Consider the following 22,917-nt stretch of genomic DNA (forward strand, 5'->3'; position numbering starts at 1 on the left):
TTCTCTACTAACTATAATCTATCGCAGATACCTCGAACAAAAAACCGTGAGCAGTAGCTGAAGAAAGCATGGGTTAGCACCCGTCTAAAAGAAGAATAGTAGTTGTAATCAGCAAAACTACCGTCCAATATCTTTGACATTTACTTGTTGTAGAATCTTATAATATATTCTGGACTCAAATATCATGAGTTATCTTGAACAGAATGACCCCATTCACCCCTACAAGCATGGATTCCGGAAAAACTCGATCAAGTGAAACCCAACTCGCAATATTCTCACATGTTGTACTGAAAGCTTTGGATCAAGGTAGTCAGTAGATTCAGTATCTCTTGATTTCTGAAAAGCATTTGACCCAACACCACAGCTATGCTTATTGTAAAAAGCTCGATCATATGTGGTATCAAGTGAAATTTGGGTTTGGATTGAGGACTTTTTGGTACAGAGGACACAGATGTTATCCTGGATGGAGAATCATCGTCAGATGTAAAAGTAACTTCGGGTGTGCCCCAGAGAAGTGTGCTAGGACCCTTGCTGTTCATATTGTATGGTAATGACTTTATGGACAATTTCAATAATAACCTCAGATTTTTGCAGATAGTGCAATTATCTGCAGTGAAGTACTGTTCGAAAGAAGTTTCATAAATATTCAGTCAGATCTTGATAAGATTTCCAAGTAGTGCAGAGATTGATAAGTTGCTCTAAATGTTAAGAAATGTAAAACTGTGAACTTCTCAAAACGATGAAACCCAGTATCCTACGACTACAATATCAATGAGTCGCAATTGGAGTCGGCCACCTCATACAAATACCACTTCGTAGGGATATTAAATGTAATGACCACATTGGCTCAGTTGTGGGTAAGGGCCAATTCACACTGGCCATCATGGTATGTCACATCAAGGTGTATTCACACCGTCCGTCAGGCCACGGCACTTCGAGTCAATTCAACTCACGTGATCTCATCTCGCCAGGCTGTCCCCAACTATTTTTCCACTGGAACTGCAATCTTCGTAAGATGATTTTCAGTTGAACTTAAGCACGAAGGGCACACGCACAACATGTGAGCTTATATATGTGGATACTGGATTCCATACATATACGAAAATGATATTCATTGCACTCAAATGATTTGCAAAGCTTGCAGGGATGGCTTGAATATTACAGAAGAAAGACAAAAGTGCAAAACAATACAAAGAAGGAGTATGGTTCCGAAAGTTTTCACGTGGTACAGAAAGGGAATTTCATACATTATACAACGAGCTTAAGGAAAAGAACTCTGCATTTCATAAGTATTTAATAAGTCGAAGCATCAGTTTTTTCCATGTGTTACACCCATAACTACTACAAGGAATACAGTGTTATGAGCTGCCGCTACATCCCATAAAAATTAGTTCGTTTAAAGTTGAGTTTAGTCGCCAGTTCCATGGAAATTTCTGTGCAATAGGCATATCTCCCTCAATACCTTTCCCGTAAAGATTTATAGGTTTTTGGTTTTTACTGGTTCCAGTGTCTTATTTGTACTGGGCTTCACTAGTAGAATTGCGTATATATCGACCACTGACGCTTGCAAAACTGTTTCACATAAATCAAGGGAGCTACTTAACAATAAATAAGCCTGCCATCAACACATATTTACTTGATGCACATTTCATAAAAAAGCATGTTGCCATCTTTGCAGTGTCTGAAGGTTTCAGTTCATTCAGGTATGAAACATTACAAATGCGTGACAACATCGAATAAATTCCAGTTACTAATTAATCTGAACCTCCCCACAGTACGTTTTTCACTTTAATTCTCAGCCATATTGCAATTCATTTCATTGTAAAATATTAAATACGGTACCGGTATGCAAAAAATATCCACTTTACAAATGTAGTAGATGGCAAGTAATTTAGTACACTCATGTCGCACATTTGGGACTGCCTCCTCACTGCTTCAATTAATCTTTCGTTAGTAATTATAAAATTATAAAGTTTAACAAAAGAAATAATGAAACGAAACAGTTTATAACAAGTAACAAAACTAACAAACAACAAACAAATGCCATCAACCACAAAAACTACGATGAAACGAAATATGTGGATGTGCGCACAGCCTTTTATCAGGTGGAAATGAACTTGGGAGGTGGGAGACTTTGGTTTATTGGTAGAATACTAGGAAAGTGCAATTAGTCTACGAAGGAGATTCCTTACAAATCACTCACGCAACCTGTTATAGAATATTGTTCAAGTGTGTGGGACTCATTCCAAGCTGGACGTTGTGGCCGAGCAGTTCTAGGAGCTTCAGTCCGGAACCAAGCTGCTGCTACGGTCGCAGGTTCGAATCCTGCCTCGGGCATGGATGTGTGTGATGTCCTTAGGGTAGTTAGGTTTAAGTAGTTCTAAGTCTAGGGAACTGATAACCTCAGATGTTAAGTCTCATAGTGCTCAGAGCCATTTGACTCATGCCAAACAGGACCAACAGGGGGCTTTGAATGCATACACAGAAGTGAATGGCAAAACGAATAGTCAAGGGTTTGTTTGACCCATGGGTGAGTGTTAGTGTGATGCTGAAGAAACTGAATTGGCAGACTCTTGAAGATTGACGTAAACTAGCAAGTGAAAGTCTACTAACAAAGTTTCAAGAATCGACTTTAAATGATGGCTCTAGGAATACACTACATCCCCCCAACGTATCACCCACATAGGGGTCATGGGGATAAGATTAGAGTAATTACAGTATGCACCGACATCAAAGGCATCGCAAATAGATGATAGCTTTATTCCATATTTTGATGCTTTGCGAGAAAAGCAATTTGAAGTTACAACCATTTCCATATAGAAATCTGTCTTCGAAAGTATTCATGACTGAAACGTAAAACGGTTCATTTACTAATTTTGTACCACAGTTTTGCACTTTTGTTGTTATAATCTTCAGTCCAAAGACTGGTTTGATGCAGCTCTCCCTGCTACTTTATCCTGTGCAAACCTCTTCATCTCTGAGTAACAATTGCATCCTACATCCCTCTGAATCTGCTTAGCGTATTCATCTCTTGGTTTCCCTCTACGATTTTTACTCTTCGCACTTCCCTCCAATACTAAATTGGTGATCCCTTGATGCCTCAGAACGTCTCCTACTAACTAATCCCCTCTTCTAATTAAGTTGTGCCACAAATTCCTCTTCTTCCCAACTCAATTCAGTACTTCCTCATTAGTTACGTGACCTACCCAACTAATCTTCAGCATTTTCCTGTGGCACCACATTTCAAAAGGGTCTAGTCTCTTTTTGTCTAAACTTTTATCGTCCATGTTTCACTTCCATACATGGCTACACTCCACACAAATTCTTTCAGAAAAGACTTCCTTACACTTATATCTATAATCAATGTTAACAAATTTCTCTTCTTCAGAAATGTTTTTCTTGCCATTGTCCGTCTACGTTTTATATCCTCTCTCCTTCGTCCATCATCAGTCATTTTGCTCCCCAAACAGCAAAACTCGTCTACTAATTTAAGTGTCTTATTTCCCAATCTACTTCCATCAGTATCACCTGATTTAATTCGACTAAATTCCAGTATCGTCGTTTTGGTTTTGTTGATGTTCATATTATATCCTCCTTTCAAGACAGTGTCCGTTGCATTCAACTGCTCTTCCAAGACCTTTGCTGTGTATGACAGAGTCACAATGTTGTCGACAAACCTCAAGGTTTTTATTTCTTCTTTCTGGATTTTAATACCCACTCCAAATTTTTCTGCTCAATATACAGATTGAATAAAATCAGGGACAGGCTACAACCCTGTATCACTCCCTTCTCAACCACTGCATTCTTTTGTGCCCCTGGATTCTTGTAACTGCCATCTGGTTTCTGTACAGAATGTTTACAGCTTTCCCTCCATGTATTTTCCCCCTACCACTTTCACAATTTCAAAGAGAGTATTCTAATCAACATTGTCAAAAGCTTTCCTTAAGTATACAATCGCCATAAACCTAAGTTTGCCTTTCCTTAACCTCTCTTCTAAGGTAAGTCATAGTGTCAGTATTGCCTCGCGTGTTCCTATATTTCTACAGGACCAAAACTGATCCTCCCTGAGGTCGGCTTCTACCAGTTTTTCCACTCATTTGTATAGAATTCGTGATAGTATTTTGCAACTGTGATTTTTAAACTGATAGTTCGGCAATTCTCACACCTGTCAGCACCTGCTTGCTTTGGAATTTGAATTATTATATACTTCTTGAAGTATCAAGGTATTTTGCCTGTCTCATACATCTTGCTCACCAGATAGAAGAGTTCTGTCATGGCTGGCTCTCCCAAGGCTATCAGTAGGTCTAACAGAATGTTGTCTACTCCTGGGGTCTTGTTTCGACTTAGGTCTTTCAGTGCTCTGTCAAATTCTTCACACAGTATCATATCTCTCATCTCATCTACGTCTTCTTCCATTTCCATAATATTGCCCTCAAGTACATCGCCCTTGTATAGACCTTCTATATACTCCTTCCAACTTTGTGCTTTCCCTTCTTTGCTTAGGACTGATTTTCCATTCGATCTCTTGATATTCGTACAGTTGGTCCTCTTTTCTCCAAAAGTCTCTTTAATTTTCCTCTAGTCAGCATCTATCTTACCCCTAGTGATATATGCTTCTACATGCTTACATTTGTTCTCTAGCGATTCCTGCTTAACTATTTTTTACATCCTGTAGATCTCATTTTTGAGACGTTTGTATTCCTTTTCACGTGCTTCTTTGCTGCATTTTTATATTTTCTCCTTTCATCCTTTAAATTCAATATCTCTTGTATTACCCAAGGATTTCTACTAGCCCTCGGCTTTTTACCCCACTTGAGCCTCTGCTATCTTCACTATTTCATCTCCCAAAGTTACTCACTCTTTTTCTACTATATTCGTTTCCCCTGTTCTCGTCAATCGTTCCGCAACACTCCCTCTGGAATTCTCTACAAACTCTGGTTCTTTCAGTTTACCCAGATCCCATCCCCATAAGTTACTACCTTGGTTCATAACCAATAGATTGTGGTCAGAGTCCACATCTGACCCTGGAAATGTCTTACAATTGAAAACCTGGTTCCTAAATCTCTGTCTTACCATTACAAAATCTATCTGAAACCTTCCAGTGTCTCCAGGCGTCTTCCATGTATACAACCTTCTTTCATGATTCTTAAACCAAGTATTAGCTATAATTAAGTTATGCTCTGTGCCAAATTCTTCCAGGCAGCTTCATCTTCCATTCCTTACCCCACTCCACATTTACCTGCTACTTTTCTTTCTCTTCCTTTTCCTACTATCAAATTCCAGTCCCCATGACTATTAAATTTTCATCTCCCTTATCATCTGAATAATTTCTTTTACCTCATCATACATTTCTTCAATCTCTTCATCGTCTGCAGACATAATTGGCATATAAACTTGTACTACTGAGGTGGTTGTGGGCTTAATTCCTATCTAGGCTGTGATAATGTGTTCACTATGCTGTTCATAGTAGTTTATACACGTTCCTATTTTTTTATTAATTGCTAAACCTACATTACCCCTATTTGATCTTGTATTTATAAATCAGCATTCAGCTAACCAGAAGTCCTGCTCCTCCTGCCACCGAACTTCACTAATTCCCACTATATCTAATTTTAACCTATCCATTTTCCTTTTTAAATTTTCTACCCAACCTGCCTGATTAAGGGATCTGACATCCCATATTCGAATCTGTACAACGTCAGTTTTGTTTCTCCTGATAACGACGTCCTCCTGAGTAGTCCCAGCTGGAGACACAAATGGGGGACTATTTTACCTCCAGAATATTTTACCCAAGAGGACACCAATATCATCTAACCATACAGTAAAGCTGCATGCCCTCAGGACAAATTACAGCTGTAGTTTCCCCTTGCTTTCAGCCACTCACAATACCAGTACAGTGAAGTAGGAATGATTTCACATTACAAGAAATACTTTACTCTGTTAAGGAAAGTGATTAACGCTGGCGTTACCATGGTAATTTTGGTTACATGTAATACCGACAGGAGGGCCACAGAAGCCCAGAAAGAAAATTACAATTTAATTTGTCATAATTCAAGTTTATTTGGTTCTGATACCACTGAGATCACTTAGAATTGCTTAGACATTATAAACGGAATTCTTAAAGGTACTTCTGTTATCGTGCTCATCATTTAGAGTCGCTAAAGGTAGTACCTGCCGATTTTATTTAATTGCAATCTTTCATTTACAAATTTCTATATCACATTTAAAATTAGCAATTGACGAGTGATTGGAGCCTTCGACTATTCGATTCATGTGTAAATTCATATTGTTTACTGTAGACTCAGCAGTATTTTGCTTGTAATGTGGCAACTATGTATCCCAGCCCCTGGACAACGAAACCAACCAAAACTTCTAATATTTCAACTCTGACTCTGAGTGTACATAGCCTCTTTTTTCCTTCTTTTTTTTTTTTTAAGCGCGCAAGATGAAATAGAAGTGGCTAAAGGAATTACAACACAGTGCATTAAATTTCATAGTCATGTACAAATTTTATCACACGTTCTTTGTACTATACTGTAAATGCATAATAAGTAAAATTTCCTTATTTGTTATCCCTCTTGTTGTGCAGTGTAAATAATAAAATTAATTGCAAACACATTCAAATCATATTTGCTGACAGCTCATTCAACTACATAGAAGAATTCCTGAGCAGACATCTCACATTGTTTTGTAATTGTATTTATTTGCCTCCTGCTAGTTGTCCAGCTGTTTATTGAACTGTCTAAAGACATTGTGTGTTTGTGTGTGAACACACTTGCACTCACACTCACATGCATATGTGTGGTTTTTAGGTGGAGAGGGAGAGGGAGAGAGTGAACATAATTAAGTGTAAATTGCAGTGTGTATAAAAAACTTAAATTAGAATTCCCTACATGCCATTCCTACTTACAAGAGGTTAAGATATAGTTGTTTACAATCTGCAGGTTGATTCAAACACTTCAATGGTTTACTGAGGCCTGTTGGAGGTGGTACATTACCTTCCTCTGACCTCCAAAATGAAATATCCATCAAGTTATGTAAAGGTTAAAGTGGCCCTAAACTATGGCCCTTCTCAGAATTTGCTTATGTTTTCTGATCTGCTAGGAGGTTGCTTCAGGATAGAAGCCTGCTTATGGAACAATCTTTCTCATTAATTGCCAAAAGATGCCTATTAAATATGGAACATAATATGTTGACTTGAAATTAATGTACTTTGCTTTACTCCGATATTTGTGAGATTCTAGTTGTCCATGTAGAACCAGAACACCTGAGAATATGATTAAGTGACCAGAAGTGCTTATATGGAAGCAAAAAACATACAATTTGGATCAATATAAACTTCCTTTGGCAGAAATAGAGATTACTTTAGAGCTGGAGACAATTTATGAGGCACTTGAAGACTCAAAACAAGTGTCAAAAGATTTTACCATCATTATTTGCCTCTCAGTCGCACTTACCACAGCTAAAAGAAACCACTTCAACAATAGGAAAACTGGAAACTATTCGAATGGCTATGCTACTGATGTGTATAAGCAGGGAGCAACAACAATTCAATGACTAGCAAGACCAGCTAGCAAAATAAGTGGCCTACGAAAAGCAAGATCTTGATAAATATCAACACTCAAGTTTGTCACAAAGCAAATACTCAAAGTGGTCAGAAGATTGGCATACATTGGGCAGAGTGCACCTTTACAGATAGATTCAAGCAACGATCCTATGGCAACAATTGCACTTGATAACTAGATGAATTACTTATAGCAATAATAATTATTTTACTGTCATTAGAAAATTACAGTAATAGATAATCCACATACATGATACAATACAACTGATAATTCAGAAGTATAATAGATGAGCTATTAATATTACAGTTTTAAATTACAATTAATAAACTACTTCATATCATACAATAGGTGGGCAATGGTTTACTGTCATTAGAAAATTACAGCAACAGATAATTCACATACATGGTACAATACAACTGATAATTCAAAAGTACAGTAGGTTAGCTACCATTATTATTATTTATTATTATTGATAATTCCCCATTTAGGAGAGTGTTAAAAACCAATCAATTTCTTGGCACTTTTTTGTCTCTTTCTTTTCTCTTCCTAAATACCTCTCATATATTCACTGTGTTTTTTCTTCCTCTGTTCTGTCTACTTCTTTCCTGGTTTCTTCTCTTTTGGCGTTTCCTCGAGTTTCTGTTTGCTGACTTTTTTTTTCTCTGTGTTATTCTCTGTTTGTTATTTCTTCTGTGAAGATATTTAGTTTCATGAGGTCTTCCATGGTTTCCTTTGCTCAGTTGGGTTTCATTGTATTACTCATCACTATGTTAAAAATCTTCTTGATCAGCATCTTTTTTTTCATCCTATAAATGCGCCCAGAGAATTTAGCCCTTCCTTTTCTGATGTTGTCTGTAATTATCATGGTCTGTTTGTACAGGTCTTTTGTCAGTCTTTTTATCCAGATCCCCTGTCTCTGAACTGGCCCATAGAACTTTCTCAGAATTTTCTGACCTTGCTTTTCCATTTCATTGATTTTCGTTCTTCCCCTGATTACTGTCATTTCTGAGGCAATATAAGGCTTCTGGTAAGATACTGTTTTGCAATGTCTTAATTTGGCATTAATGGAAATACTTATTTTGTTGTAATGGTTCCATGTAAGTCCGTAAGCTTTATGTAGCTTTGCTACTCTTTCTTCATTGTCTGTCCAGTTTAGTCCTGTTTTTTGTATAATCTCTCCCAGGTATTTGAAACTTTCTACTTGTGCTATCTTTCCATACTTCGTTACCAATGGGTTTCTGTCTGTGGATTTTGTATCCATGTACTGGCTTTTTCATACGAAATTTGTAGTCCTGTTCTGGCTGCGATTTCATGTAGTATCTCTAGGGCTTCTTTGGCTACTTTTCTCTTATTTGTTATGATGGCTATATCATCGGCAAAGGCCAGACATTTTATGTTGATGGTTCTATTTTTGTGTCTGCCCATCTTTACCCCTTTGACTCCTTTGTCCTATGTCCTTATCATTTTCTCTAAAGCTGTGTTAAATAAAATGGGTGACAGGCAATCTCCTTGTCTCACCCCTCTCTTGATTTCGAGTGGTTCTAAAATCTCTCCCATGAACTTCACTTTGGATTTTGGATTTGTTAATGATTCCTGGATTAGTTTTCTGGTCTTGTTGTCTACCTTCATTTCTTCCAGTGTACTGAAAAGTGTTTCTCTGTCTATAGAATCGTAGGCCTTCTTGAAATCAACACATGTTATTGTGGTGTTTCTGGACTTTCTCGCTGTTAATGTTGTTTTCAGACGCCAGATCTGTTCACTGCACGATCTGCTCTTCCTGAACCCTGCTTGGTACTCTCTGATATGTGGAGCTATCTAAGATTCTAGGCAATTTAACAGAGCTTTGGAGAGAATTATGTATGTCACAGGCAGTAACAATATTCCTCTATAGTTATTGGGGTCTGTTTTGTCTCCTTTCTTGTGGAGTGGATGTACTAGGGCTGACTTTCATTCTTCTGGCACCTCTTCTATTTCACAGATGATTTTGATTATTCTGTGTATTTTGGGTGTAATGTTTTCATGGTCTAATTTCCATATTTCTGCAATCGGTCCGTATTCTCCTGGTGCTCTGTCATATTTCAATGATTTTATTATTTTCACTATTTCTTCATGTGTTGGGGGCGGGGAGGGAGCTCACAGTCCTGGTTAGGTTCTGGTTTTGTGAACTGAACTGTAATCTCTGTTTTGGTTCATCGCAGTTGAGTAATGTGACAAAGTATCGAGCTAATATTTCAAAGTTTTTCTACGGATTTGTTTCCAGTGTGTTTTGTTGTTTGAAGCAAAAGCTTGGAGGTTGATATCCTCTATATTTTCTCAGAATATTCTGCAAATATTGTTTCTGGTGAAGTCATTTTCTATCCCCTTCAACCTGCTGTTTTTGTAACCTCTTTTTTCTCTGCGGATCATTTTTGAAGTGTTTTTCTGTATCCTGTAGAATTCATCCATTTTTCTTGTGTTCTATGGCTGTTAAATTTTTTCCAGGCTTGTATTCTGTCTTCCATAGCTCTGTCACATGTCGTGCTCTACCATCGATGTTTCCTTTTTCTCAGAGGTTACCCCAATTTTATCAGTCCTCTCATTTTTTCTGACAGTTCTGTCCAGTTGTTGCTGTTGATTTTCGTAATTTCTTCTATTATTTCTTCCTCGTTTAGTTGCAGGTACTCTGGATCTGTTCTGAAGGCTGTGTTGGTTCTCTTAATATATCTGTCATGTATAAATTTTGCTTTGATTTGGAGAAGGTGATGTTCAGACTCACAAATTCCTTTCCTAGTTCTTACATTCATTACTTCTCTAGCGTTTTTCATGGATATTGCTACCTGGTCTATCTTAAATTATCATATAGCACAGTTGGGGGATTTCACAGTTACTAGTTTCCTGTGTGGTTTCTGGAATTGCATTGACATGATTTTCAGCTCAAAATTCCTGCAGAAATTTATCAAGTTCTCCCCCTTTTTGTTTGTTCTCTTGTGGGCCATGTGTTTCCCTGTCATGTTTCGGAATTTTCTTTCCTTGCCTAGCTGGACATTGAAACCCTCTAGTAACACATTTATGTGATTCTTGGGGATTTTGCTAGTAGTTTCTTCCAGATCTTCCCAGTATTCCTGTATCATCTCTGGGTTCTTCTTGTTATAGTTATTTGTGGGAATATGTGCACTAATTAGTGTATATGCTGTGTTTTCAGATTGTACCGTGAGTGTTGAAAGTTTTTCTGATTGTTAGGTGTAATCTACTACATAGTCCAGTATCGATTTATCTACTGCAAATCCAGTCCCAGAGAGTTTGAGATTCCTTCCTGGAATGGTTATGTTTGGTTTCCCCTTATATATTCTGTAACTTTCCAAATCAAAGTTGTTCTCTGTGGACTTTGTTAATTGTTTCACATAATTTCGACTTGAGTTTTGAGTTCCAGAAAATTCAATCACAGCCAAACTCACAGAGCCAAAGGACACTGACCAGAGTACCAGTGTCTACCACACAGATGTGTCTAGATTTTGGGGCTTCACCTGTAACCCTAGGCAGGGGCCCTCACAGGGTGCTACCATCTGGAGCCAGATGGACCCAGGTCTTTTTTTACAAGGTGTTACTCCCCCCCTCCTCCTTCATCACGTGCGAGATGAGGCCCCGAGTTTGAGACCAGCAATGGCAGAGTTAATAGGTTAATAGGTTAGCTATTAACATTACAGTTTTAAATTGCAATTAATATATTACTTTATATCATACAATAGGTGGGCAATGGAACAATCATGCAGTGTTTGTTTGAATGCTTCTTCAGGTAGATCTAAATCAGTTTGTGAAAGCTTATTATGCAATTTGTGCCCCCATGACTGTTAACTGATTTTGACAGGCCATGGTATGGAGTATGGTTCAAATGGCTCTAAGCACTATGGGTCCCCTAGACTTAGAACTACTTAAACCTAACCTAACCTAAGAACATCACACACATCCATGCCTGAGGCAGGATTCGAAACTGCGACCATAGCAACAGCGTTGTTCCTGACTGAACCGCCTAGAACCGCTTGGCGACAGCAGTCAGCCGGTATGGAGTATAAATATATGTGTTGCTTCTTGTATTCTAATAGTGTACATTTTCTCTTTGTTTTGCTTTTGGTAACTTTGTTTTCATTTCATCAGTCATTATTTTTGTTCGTAAAACAGAGGTTTACAATGCACTTTATATGAAGAGCCAGCAATAATCCTAATAGCTTTTGTCTGAGTAATGCATACAACTAGACTTTCTTCACAAATCAATATCCAATGACATTACACTTCAGAAAAAATGAAAAATAGGTAGTTCTAATATATATTTCAAGTACTTAGTCAAGAAGCACCAAAACAAAAACAACTTAACATCGTCGAAATATACAACCGAAAACTCATCATAAATTGGATCAGCTTGTCATTTAGAGTAAAAATCAACTGCCAAGTTTTGTTTTCATTCAGGAAGAATCCATTTGCTCTAAACCAATAAGATGCTTGAGCGATTTTCTTTTCAACACAACTTTTATGATTACTGAAATATTTAATGTTCTAAAGGAAAGTTGTGTCATCTGATGGTAGACCTCTTCAGGCTCTAATAAATGAGCACAGGTTTAGAAACAAGAAAGTACCTAGCACAGGTCCCTGTGGAACACAACTGAAGTTGATCTATGCTGTACATTTTTCTCTCAGCAAAACTTTCTTATAGCTCTGCAAATAGGATTTTAATAATTTTAGGCTTTTATCTCTAATGCTATAGCAGTCCGGTTTTTCAAGCATTGTGTGCTCCACACAGTCAAGGGCCTAATTTAGGTTACAAAAAGTGACTTGAGCAACACTGGAATCTTTGCTACAACTACTTCGAGATATTTTGTTCCAAATAGGCAATATGGATATGTCAAATTTCTCTGAAGAAGAAGAAGGAGGAGGAGGAAATACAAAGTAATTACGAAAATCAATAAATTCATATAAGAGCCCATGAGCTTGAATTATCAACAAGCAAACTGTCTGAGTACGACTGTATAAATATTGTTAAGTTATGAAACTACTTAATGTGATTGAAATTTATGCAAAATAATTCACAGTATTATGTGAGACACATTTTAGCACCAGCTAATCTGTGTGACTGTGTATGATGCTTTTAGAAGAATTAATGATTATGGTTGTGAAACCCAGAGTAGTTTTATAGATTTGTTTTCCAATACAAAATAAATAAAAATAATTTATATAAAAGAAGTGCAAAGATCATCATTGCAAAATAAAAAAGGATAAATCAGTTTAGCTCATTTTTCATGTCAGTTGTCAAAGATGTACGGGGACAAGCTGTTCTAAATTAACAAATAATGTCCAGGGTGTTTGGCTGCATATATCATGTTACTCCCTTTGAAAAACTGAAGTTTTATGAAATTGGTGGCTTTATGCAAAACTGGCTTGAGACACACTTTACAAATAGAATGTAAAAAGTTCTTCTGAATAATTCAAACATTTTTGGAAGGGTAGAAAATTTTAAGGGCTGTGAAGAGATGACAAATGGGCCCCTACAAGGCTCAGTTTAGAGTCTACTCCTATTCCTTGTGCACTGATGTGACAGAGGTCATGAGATACCTACATATATCGTGTACAACCCCCTTTTGCCCAGTGTAATGCAGCAACTCAACATGTAATCGACTCAACAAGTCATTGGAAGTCCCCTGCAGAAATATTGAGCGATGCTGCCTCTATAGTCGACCACAAACGCGGAAGTGTTGTTGGTGGAGGATTTTGTGCACGAACTGACCTCTCGATTACATCCCATAGGTGCTCGATGGGATTCATGTTGGGCGATCTGGCTGGACAAATCATTTGTTCCAGTTGTCCAGAATGTTCTTCAAACCAATTGTGAACAATTGTGACTCAGCGAAATGGTGCACTGTTATCCATAAAAATCCCATTGTTGTTCTGGAACATGATGTAAATGAATGGCTGCAAATGGTCTCCATCTAACAGAACATAAGTATTCTCAGTCAATGATCGGTTCATTTGGACCAGCGAACACAGTCTATTCCACATAAACACATCCCACACTATTACAGAGCCACCACCAGCTTGCACAATGCCTTGTTGACAACCTGGGTCTGTGGCTTCATGGGGGTCTGCGCCACAAACGAACCCTACTATCAGCTCTTACCAACCAAATCGGGACTCATCTGACCAGGGCACGGTTTTGCAGTTGTCTAGGGTCGAACCGATATGGTCACAGGCGCAGGAAAGGTCCTGGGGCTACGTTGTGCTGTTAGCAAAGGCATTCACGTCAGTTGTCTGCTGCCATAGCCCATTAACGCCAAATTTCGCCATACTGTCGTAATGGGTACGTTTGTCTTACGTCCCACATTGATTTCTGTAGTTATTTCACACAGTGTTGCTTGTTTGTCTGTTGGCACTTCCAAATCTATGCAAATGCGCTGCTCTCGGTCGTTAAATGAAGGCCGTTGGCGACTGCGTTGTCCATGGTGAGAGGTAATTGCTGAAATTTTGTACTCTCGGCACACTCTTGATACTGTGGATCTTGGAATACCGAATTCCTGAACGATTTCCGAGATGGAATGTTCCATGCATCTAGCTCCAACCATCATTCCAGGTTCAAAGGCTATTAGTTCCCATTGGGCGGCCATAACCACGTCAGAAACCTTTGTACATGAATAACCTGAGTACAAATGACAAACTCTGCCAGTGCACTGATCTTTTATAACTTGTGTAGGCGATACTACCGCCATCTGTATATGTGCACATCGCTATCCCATGGCTTTTGTCACCTCAGAGTATAAGTTAACGGCGTTCCATTTAACATTCATCAAGCAGAATTGGTGCTTTTTGCAAGGGACACTAGTGTTATAATAAATCTTATTAGAGAAAAAGAAGATAAAGAGATTGTTGAAGATGCTTTCCAAAGAATTGTTAAGTGGCTCTCAAAACTGGACTCTTAGTTTTGAGAAAACACACGGTTTTCAGGCCTGTACAACAAATAGTTATATAGCAATTAGCGTACCGCATGAACGGGAGACAGTAAACATGGTAGAATGCTCCTGTTTTGGGTGTACATAATGATGAAAACTTGAACTGGAAGAAGCATATTACAAATCTGCTCAAAAAGTTAAAGCCCAGTCCACACGCAACGATCTGTCTGCGCAGACATCGGCGCAGATGTCTGTACATGCAAAAGATCGCTGCAATTGTGGTGTGTTCACACCACACAAACCCCAATCTACTACTCGCCCGCCATCTGTCGGTGTAGAAAAGAAATATCAGTGGCAAGCGACTACGCTCCCCGTAAACGTCAAAAATTTAATTCAGTTATTTTGAAATATAGAAATGGAGGAAGTTCTGTTGTGGTCTGTGTTCGCAACTTGTGATGCAAAAAACATTCAAACCAACTGCAGGGAACAGAAAGCGGTCAAAATGGTGTAGACAGTGGCTGCTAAAGCGAAAGCAGTTTTCTCACGTAAATTTACTGCGAGAGTTGCAGGGCGAACCTAACGACTGGTGAAATTATTTGCGGATGGATGTCGAAACTTATAATTATCTCTTAAAGCTTCTAACCCCTCATATCATGAGAAAAAATACTTGTATGAGAAGGGCAATTTCTCCTCATGAACGGCTGGGGGTAACATTAAGATTCCTAGCAACAGGAAGGAGCTACAACGATTTGGAATTTTCAACTGCAATATCGAAACAAGCGTTGAGTGAAATAATACCCAACACATTTACGCTGTCCTGAAGGATGAGTTCATGAAAGCAAGTCAAGTAAATTAAGTCTGTCAAGTTACAGATAATATTTTTGGTGTTGTAGACGTGTTTGAAACACAGTAGGCCTATATTATTAGAGATTATATACCTACATGACCAATGAGCTATGGTTTACTTTGTTTCTGAGTAGGCATTTTCAGTTCGATACTGTGTAGAAGCAAATTGTTACAAACTTTTGTTCCAGGATACAAAACTCCTACACCAGATCTAGATTTCTAAACTTTGGATAACTCTTTTCGGTAAACAGTTCGCAACGACTTTTTTTATTTTTTTTTATTACTGTTTCTCTGTTTGCCGAGGAGTCAACTGCCCGCAATTTTTCAATTAGAGCATTGTATGCTGGTCTTTTTGTCTCGGTCACTATATTCTTTACTTTTAATCTTCCACAAACATGGTTGGTTTCTATATATTTCAATGAATTCACTTACAAACTCTCGAGAACACTGACGATTATCAGCCATTTTAATGCCCTGTGCGCACAAATACAAACACTAGACTGAGCAAACAGCTGTTTCGCGCCAGATTTGCGGCGATCTCCTGTCCACACGCTCCAACTTGTCTGCGCAGATGTGGTTTGAACCCACAGGTTTGAGAGGTTTTGCTCAAACCTCCAACTCCAACTTCCAGGTTTGCACACACCTCAGGTTGGTGCAAATCTTCTGTTCACACGCAACGATCTTTCTGCGCAGATATGATGTGTGCAGACATTTGCGCAGGCAGATCGTTGCGTGTGGACGGGCCTTAAGTTCCGCTACTTTTGCTCCTCATGTAATTGCTAGTCTTGGAAACAAATAAACCAACCTCCTGATATATTTCGCATATTTCCACGCAGTAATGTCTTATGGAATATTTATCTCATCTTTTGGCCGCGCGGAGTGGCCACGTGGTTAGAGGCGTTATGTCACCGATTGTGCGGCCACTCCCGCCGGAGGTTCGAATCCTCTCTCGGGCATGGGTGTGTGTGTTGTTCTTAGTATAAATTACTTTAAGTAGTGCGTAAGTCTAGGGACCGATGACCTCAGCAGTTTGGTCCCTTAGGAATTTACACACGTTTGAACGCTTTTTAACTCATCTTTTAGAACGGAGGTATTGATTACACAAAAGAAGGAGGAAGGAAGATAAGAATTTAACGTCTCGTCGGGACGGCCTCATTATAGACATATCACATGGTCGAGATGTTTCAAGGAAGCTCAATACGCACCAACAAGACGTTTTGGTCATTTGCCAAATACCATAAAATGTGCGACAGGTAGCAAATCAAGTATAAAATTTAACTTAAAATCAGTTCTCTGGACAACTCCTTCTATTCCACCGACGAGTTTTTCTTTAAACTTTGTTAGCATATTAAAAGAACCTGGTTTATACATGTAGTTGCATGATTAGGACTGGAAAGTAATTTACTCATCAGTTTAACACTAATTATGTATACCGTACATAACCTGTAAATTGACTCCGTCCACATCGTCACAAGAGTTGTTCAAATTATCTATGCAACATGCAAACAGCTAACGTGATAAAATAGTCCAACTTTTCCTTTACCGTGTGACAGGTAATGTTTGATAGGTAAAAAAGAAGATATTTTATTCATTGGCTGTTCCAGATAGCCGCAGTAAATAAGTTATTGAAGTTTTTTTATCGTTAAATCTATTCTGAACGATAACTTACGGCCAGCTACAAATAATGAGCTATGGAAAGTGATGCAATTGGTGATCCATGACTTCGGTCAATCTGATATAAAACCCGACTACTCTTTAAATACCAGGTGACAGGATGCCACACAGTGGTATTTACATCATGTCTCTGACTCTTAGCATGACTCCTTGTGGTGTGCGTCAGCCGTCATAGGAGTGAGTTGTTTACCGATGCCGGAGGCAGTGTAGTCGGCGTGTGTAGTGTTCGTAAGCGTGACGGTATGGCAGTAGCAACGATGGATTCGGAGAAACAGTGTAATATTCAGTCTTTTGCAGTGCTTGATTTAGAAACAACAGGCTTACCAGTGTTCGAATGCAACAGAACGAGAATAACAGAATTGAGCATTGTAGCCGTAACTAGAAAACATGTTATCGAGACTGGGAATTCAGAAGAGAAGCTTCCTAGAGTGCTGCAGAAGCTAAACCTATGTATTTACCCAAAAAAGAGAATATCACTCGAGTCCTCTCAAATGTCAGGTATGTTAAAGTGCATACGTGCCAATAACATTTCTGTGGTACTTTGTAACTTCGTAATGTCGTTCCGTAGGTAACGGTACAGTTCAGGTGTTCACGTACCTAGGAGACACCTATCTGACATGTATATACCTTCCATAGTCTTCATAGGATTTTTATGTAGTGCCTGTTACTTTTGATTGTGCTGTAAAAATGGTGTAATGTATGAAGGGTGCCCATCTATTTCATGTGCCGTTGTATGACCATTTGTTAGATACCATGTGTATGTCTTCCATCCAGTTACTCTGTTATTTCTTTATTGTTGTATTGCCCCTGACGTTGCCCAAAATGCAGCCCTTAAGGGATCTTTAATACACGTCAAGATGTTATCATTGCTTGAAAAAATGTGTGTACGGTTGGACACTGATTTTTGTCTTAGTGTTGCCTTGCATTTGATGTCAGGTTGTACTTCTCCAGTAGCACTATGTTTCTGAATTAAAATAGAAATAAATCCTTATCAAATTATAAAGTCTTTGGCATTCGAAATATGTATTATGTAATCCGGAAAGTTTCTTATTTCGTGCCGATTTTACTGTCGTGAATATACCTCTTAGATTCTTATGATAAAATTTGTGTAATTCATACCTGTACATTACATTGATCTAAATTTTACACTATGTTGTGCACTGGAACTGGAGTGTAATATATATTCTGAGCTGGACCTAATATCCCTGCGGTACTTTCTTTATCGTTTAATACAAATGGCTGTCCCTTGTTTGCCCTTTTTGCATTAAAGGGAAAAAGAAAGATAAGTCTTTAAAATTCCAGATTAATTATGTGAAATCACCATCATAAATGTTAATTCAGATGTGGTTTTAGTGACACAATTCAGGGGTCGACAGAAGCGTCTGATCCCACGCGTCGGCTTTGACCCGTGACGTAAGGGTGTTGTCGTGTGTGACTCATGACGGCGCGGAGTTTGGTTTGAGTGTGGCTGTCTCCAGTTCTGTTTTATTATTTGATATACTTTTCTGATCTGTTCGTTCTATCTCGTGAGATTTTTTTTTTTAATTTAAAAACACTTATTACTTATTTTAATTATCTGTTTCGTCCAATTTCTGTTTTAGTTTATTATATTTATCTTTCTGATCGTTCTATCCCGTGAATTTTTTTTTTTAAAAGACAAAAGACACTAATCAGCTACTGAAGCATCTTTTTCTCTGGGTTGCAGGGGTTACGACACCTGGGGAGGTGGGTGGGGTATTCATGCATGGCTGTCTTCACTTACATGTTGTAGCTACGCAAGGCGTCTAAATTTGTTTATATTTTGTTTGCCCCCCCACCCAAAACACCCTATTTCCCGCGCTTGTCCCGTTAGTGTCATTAGGCTTCTCGTGGAAAGTGTGTGTGTTTGTTTTTGTTTCCGCCATATTTGTGATGTCATGGGTCGGAAAGTGTGTGTGTTTTTTGTTTCCGCCATATTTGTGACGTCATGGGTCAAAGCAGACGGGCGGGATCGGACGCTTCCGTATTTCCCAATTCAGTAGGAATTTTATTAGTGCAAGAGGCATAGCTGTTTCATAAGTCACACGTTAGTACCACGAACATCAGTGATGAAAAAAGTCTGTGCTCATTTATATATGAGTGTTGCACAATAAATTCTCGAAACAAGTCATTTATATTGTTTATAGACATATATGTGTTTTACAATACACTATACAGTGTATCGCAGAAAAAAAAGTTCCAACGAGCTTTAGGACAGGTTCCGTGGTTGGTTTTTTTTTTTTTTTTGGGGGGGGGGGGGGATAATCACAAGTAGCTTGGGATTTCAGTGGGTATGTTGGGAGCAGTGAAATAGAAAGAATTTCTAATGGTCACTTCCTTCAGCCCTGTTTAAAATCCCTGACTCAGTTGGGCGTACAATACACGGTAACTAAATGCTTTAAGTAGATTAAAGTTTGACCTACGTGTGAGAAGCATGTGCTCTATCTCCCTTTCTTCCTCCCACCTTCTGTGTTTGTGTGTCTGTATATAGACTGTATGATATGAGTTGTATCATACATTTCTGTAGCTGTGTGCTGTCTTCGTGCAAGTTTTACACTAGACCTGGACACTTACATTTTTTCATTTATTTTGAATCCTGTATAAGTCATTAGATAATAATTTTCTTGATTTTTAGGACTAGACAAACAATCATCATCATCATTTAAGACTAATTATGCCTTTCAGTGTTCAGTCTGGAGCGTAGCCCCCTTATAAAATTCCTCCATGGTCCCCTATTCGGTGCTAACATTGGTGCCTCTTCTGATGTTACACCTATTACTTCAAAATCATTCTTAACCAAATCCAGGTACCTTCTCCTTGGTCTGCCCCGACTCCTCCTACCCTCTACTGCTGAACCCATGAGTCTCTTGGGTAACCTTGCTTCTCCCATGCTTTTAACATGACCCCACCATCTAAGCCTGTTCACCCTGATTGCTACATCTATAGAGTTCATTCCCAGTTTTTCTTTGATTTCCTCATTGTGGACACCCTCCTGCCATTGTTCACATCTACTAGTACCTGCAATCATCCTAGCTACTTTCATATCCGTAACCTCAACCTTGTTGATAAGGTAACCTAAATCCACCCAGCTTTCGCTCCCATACAACAAAGTTGGTCGAAAGATTGAACGGTGCACAGATAGCTTAGTCTTGGTACTGACTTCCTTCTTGCAGAAGAGAGTAGATCGTAGCTGAGCGCTAGCTGCATTAGCTTTGATGTAGTTGTTACAATCTTTTCTGTTTCCATGTTTAAAGATTGGTGTGATTACTGCTTTTGTCCAGTCTGATGGAACCTGTCCCAACTGTGAAATGTGATCCTATTTCCATCATAATTCCTATCCCATTCTACCTCGAAATCTGAAACATTACTGCTCGTATTTTCACCTACATTGAGCAACTCTTCAAAATATTCCCTCCACCTTCCGAAGGCATCCACAGGATTCACCAGCAGTTTTCCTGACCTGTTCAAAATACTTGTCATTTCCTTCTTACCTCCCTTTTGAAGACTACTAATTACACTCCAGAATGGTTTTCCAGCAGCTTGATACCATAGTCTCCAACCTGTTTCCAAAGTCTTCCCAAGATTTCTTCTTGGATGCTGCAATTATCTGTTTGGCTTTGTTTCTTTCATCAACATAACTTTCTCTGTCTACCTGAGTTCTAGTATGTAGCCATTTTTGATACGCCTTCTTTTTCCTTTTACAGGCTGCCTTGACTGTGTCGTTCCACCAAGCTGTTTGCTTCATCCTACCTTTACACACTACTGTTCCAAGACATTCTTTAGCCACTTCTAGTACTGTGTCCCTGTACCTTGTCCATTCCTTTTCCAATGACTGTAATTGACTACATTCAACTAACTGGTACCTTTCTGAGATCGCTGTTATGTACTTGTTCCTGATTTCCTTATCCTGAAGTTTCTTCACCCTTATCCTCCTACATATGGACCTGACCTCCTGCACTTTCGGCCTCACAATCCCAATTTCACTGCAGATTAAATAATGGTCAGTGTCATCAAAGAATCCCCTGAATACACGTGTGTCCCTCACAGCCTTCCTGAAATCCTGATCTGTTATTATATAGTCAAATGACAGATCTGGTTCCCCTGCCTTCCCAAGTATACCGATGAATGTTCTTATGTTAAAAAAAGGAGTTTGTGATTACTAAGCCCATACTGGCACAGAAATCCAAGAGTTGTTTCCCGTTCCTGTTGGCCTCCATATCCTCTCCAAATTTACCCATAACCTTTTCATACCCTTCTGTTCGATTTCCAATCCTGGCATTATAATCACCCATGAGCAGAACACTGTCCTTGTCCTTTACTCTAACAATTACGTTACTGAGTGCGTCATAAAAACTATCCAACTTATCTTGATCTGTCCCTTCACAATGCGAATATACTGACACAATCCTAATTTTCTTGCTAGACACTGTCAAGTCTATCCACATCAGTCGTTCGTTTACATACCTTATTGCAACTACGCTGGGTTCCATTTCTTTCCTAATGTAAAGCCCTACACCCCATTGTGCTATTCCTGCTTTGACTCCTGACAGGTAGACCTTGTATTCTCCCACTTCCTCTTCTTTCTCACCCCTTACCCGAATGTCACCAACAGCTAAAACGTCCAGCCCCATCTTACTTGCAGCCTCTGCCAGCTCTACCTTCTACCCAGAGTAGCCCCCATTGATATTAATAGCTCCCCATCTCATTACCATTTGTTTGCCAAGTCGTATCTTAAGAGTCTCTGGTTTGTCAGTTAGAGGTGGGACTCCGTCACCTCCAAAGGTCCGAGGCATTTTGCTCTGACTGTTACCAGCATCATATTTAAAGTACCAGGGAAGCAGGTTGCTAGCCATTGAGTTTTACCCCTAACGGTTGAGGGACTAACCGTAGGATTTGGTAGTCTTTGCCGTATGAGCACAAAGGTGACCACGGCTCAGAATATGTCAGAGATGCCCAGCCTTATTCCAAAGTAACTGGTATCCCGAATGTCGGGACCACTTACTTAGCCACTTATACGTTGCCTGTGGTTCATGAACTAGGACATGACTACAGGAACCCACACCATGAACCACAAACATTTTACAAAAATTATTACCAAGATTGATAAAATGTGAAAAGAAATACACCTAACAAATGCAATATGAAATATATTTTTACAAAGATACATTGACAGTTAAATAATCAATAGTGTCAGATTGAAGACTTTGCTAAATAAAGGATAATTAGTGTTCGTGAATACTTGCTGATAGTTAGCAAATTCTTTTCAGTGACTACAAAATCATTCATGTATTAAAAATTGTCTTACTGGTCATACCTTAAAACATTCATCAATTTCAATTTATGGTATGAAGATGGAAATGCACATTTGCATCAATGTGTGCTAAATCTTCATTGTATTACAAAGTCAGAAAGACATACTTTTTGTCCTATAGATCATGAAGAAATCTCATCCATTCCATTGGACACAATCCTTCACAATAGTCTACCTGCTGAACTCTATTCAACCTGTATGATTTAGGCAAAACTTAAGTTTGCCCTTTCCTCACTTAATATGCTGTGTATCATGAATGAAGAGCAAAAGACAGCTTGCATATTCCTACATTTCTGGGAAGTGTTTGGTGCAGTGCCCTACAGCAGACGTTAACAAAGCTCCAAACCTCAGAATAGGTTCCTAGACAGATGAGTGGATCAAATACTTGTTGAGTAATAGAATCCAGTATGTTGTCCTGGGGAGTGAGTGTTTATCAAAAACTGTTGTCAGGAGAGCCCCAGGGAAGTGTAATAGGACCACTTTTCTCCTCCAAATGCAAAAGAGATCTGGTGGATAGGGTGAACACCAGTATGCAACTGCTTCCTGGTGACACTGATAGGTGCAAGAAAGTGCCATCATTGAGTGAATGTAGGAT

At 38.8% G+C, this 22,917-nt stretch overlaps 1 protein-coding gene across 10 annotated transcripts in view; it reads left to right on the forward strand.

The window, feature by feature from the left end:
- The window catches only part of LOC126481093 (uncharacterized), an 801,677-nt gene that overhangs the window by 166,484 nt on the left and 612,276 nt on the right, over positions 1-22,917 (forward strand). Inside the window, exons 1-2 of one of the 10 annotated variants that reach the window (XR_007587512.1) lie at positions 16,100-16,278; positions 16,403-16,572. The exons of 7 other annotated variants lie outside the window; for them this stretch is intronic. Coding sequence is in view for 1 of the 3 variants with exons in the window: in XM_050104611.1 (XP_049960568.1) it covers positions 17,236-17,491 (256 nt within the window). In the remaining 2 variants the exon portion in view is untranslated. 2 more of the 10 variants (XR_007587508.1, XM_050104611.1) reach the window with 2 other exon arrangements.

The sequence above is a fragment of the Schistocerca serialis genome, chromosome 5 (assembly GCF_023864345.2).
Source record: "Schistocerca serialis cubense isolate TAMUIC-IGC-003099 chromosome 5, iqSchSeri2.2, whole genome shotgun sequence".
NCBI lineage: Eukaryota > Metazoa > Arthropoda > Insecta > Orthoptera > Acrididae > Schistocerca > Schistocerca serialis.